The sequence below is a fragment of the Penaeus monodon genome, chromosome 15 (genome assembly GCF_015228065.2).
Source record: "Penaeus monodon isolate SGIC_2016 chromosome 15, NSTDA_Pmon_1, whole genome shotgun sequence".
Lineage (NCBI taxonomy): Eukaryota > Metazoa > Arthropoda > Malacostraca > Decapoda > Penaeidae > Penaeus > Penaeus monodon.
This window is the reverse complement of record NC_051400.1, coordinates 35,432,740-35,434,081: the sequence shown is the minus strand read 5'-3', so window position 1 is coordinate 35,434,081 and position 1,342 is coordinate 35,432,740. Positions and strand designations below refer to the sequence as shown.

At 50.2% G+C, this 1,342-nt stretch overlaps 1 protein-coding gene across 1 annotated transcript in view; it reads left to right on the top strand.

The window, feature by feature from the left end:
• Window positions 1–1,342, top strand: part of LOC119581988 (organic cation transporter protein-like) — a gene marked incomplete in the record, with an annotated part of 7,549 nt that overhangs the window by 6,054 nt on the left and 153 nt on the right. The window contains 3 exon segments of the mRNA XM_037930175.1: window positions 5–177; window positions 500–684; window positions 950–1,342. Of these exon segments, the coding sequence (XP_037786103.1) occupies window positions 5–177; window positions 500–684; window positions 950–1,183 (592 nt within the window).

The window sequence follows — 1,342 nt, the reverse complement described above, 5'->3', positions numbered from 1 at the left end:
CCAGCGCCGACCCCTACATCTATGTGTTCCTGGGCGGGCTGGTGGAGATCCCGTCGTACCTGCTGCTGTGGTTGGCGCTCGTTCGCTTCGGCAGGAAGAGCACGCTCATCGCCTTCTACCTCGTGTGCACCGTCTGCATCTTCGTGGTGGCTGCTCTCATGCTGCTGGGGTTCCATGGTACGTGTCGATTGCGAAGGAGGACAAAATGCAATGTTTCTAAAGTTGGTGTGACTTAAGAGAATATTTAAAGGGGGGGTAGGGAAATTTTCCTAATATTTTCTGAGGTAGTGTTACTTTTAAAGAGAATATTTAAAGGGGGTAGGAAATTTTTCTGAAAAAAATCTAAAGTGGCGTAACTTTTGAAGAGAATATTTTTAAAGGGGGTGGGAAAATTTGCTAATATTTTCTAAAGTAGTGTCATATCTGAAGAGAATATTCATAGGGAGTAGGAAAATGTTTTTCAAAAGACAATATTTTCATGCCACCGCGCTTGTTTCAGACTGGATAATCGTGGTCGTTGTGCTGTCGCTCTCCGGGAAAGTGGCCATCTCCGCCGCCTTCCAGCTGGTCTACGTGTTCACCGCCGAGCTGTTCCCGACGTCGCACCGCTCTCTGGCCATCTGCCTGTCCGTCGTCGTCTCCAGGCTGGCCTCCGTCTCGGCGCCGTACATCAACGACATTCTGGTGAGTCGGGACGAGGCGGTGGGTAGAGGAAGGTGAAAGGGGGGGGGGGGGGGAATGGGAGAGATTGCTATCGTTTGCAAGCTGATCGTAAACAAGGATTTAGTTTGAAACAAAAGGTTATTTTAGAATATTCTATAACCAGTTGTGGGACTTTAACTTCTTCAGACTTGTTTGATGTTGAATTTTGGGTCCTTTTTAAGAGGATTTACGTCGAAAATAGTTAATTTTAACCGAATTTCCCGAGCGAGCCTACCCCCCTCCGCAGGGCGACCTGGTGACGTGGGGGCCGTCGGTGGTGTTCGGATCCATGTCGTTCCTGGCGGTGGTGTTCGTGCTCCTCCTGCCCGAGACGAAGGGCAGCACCTTGACGGAGGTCATCAAGGCCGGCGACGCCCCGCAGGAACCCTCCGCAGGCCAGAAGGACAAGCAGTCGCAGGAGGGAAACGGCGCCGGACCAAGCAACGCTGCGGCGGTCAACGAGGGATTCGAACCCTGCTGAGGAGGCGCCGGGAGCTCAAGGGGTCGACTCACGATCCGAATCTTCTTGAGATTTTTATCACTTTCTTACTGTTGTTTCTTTCCCATGATATCACGCATTATTTTCCAACTTTTAGTGTCCTTACTCAAAAGAATTACGGTGCATATATCTATTGAGGTT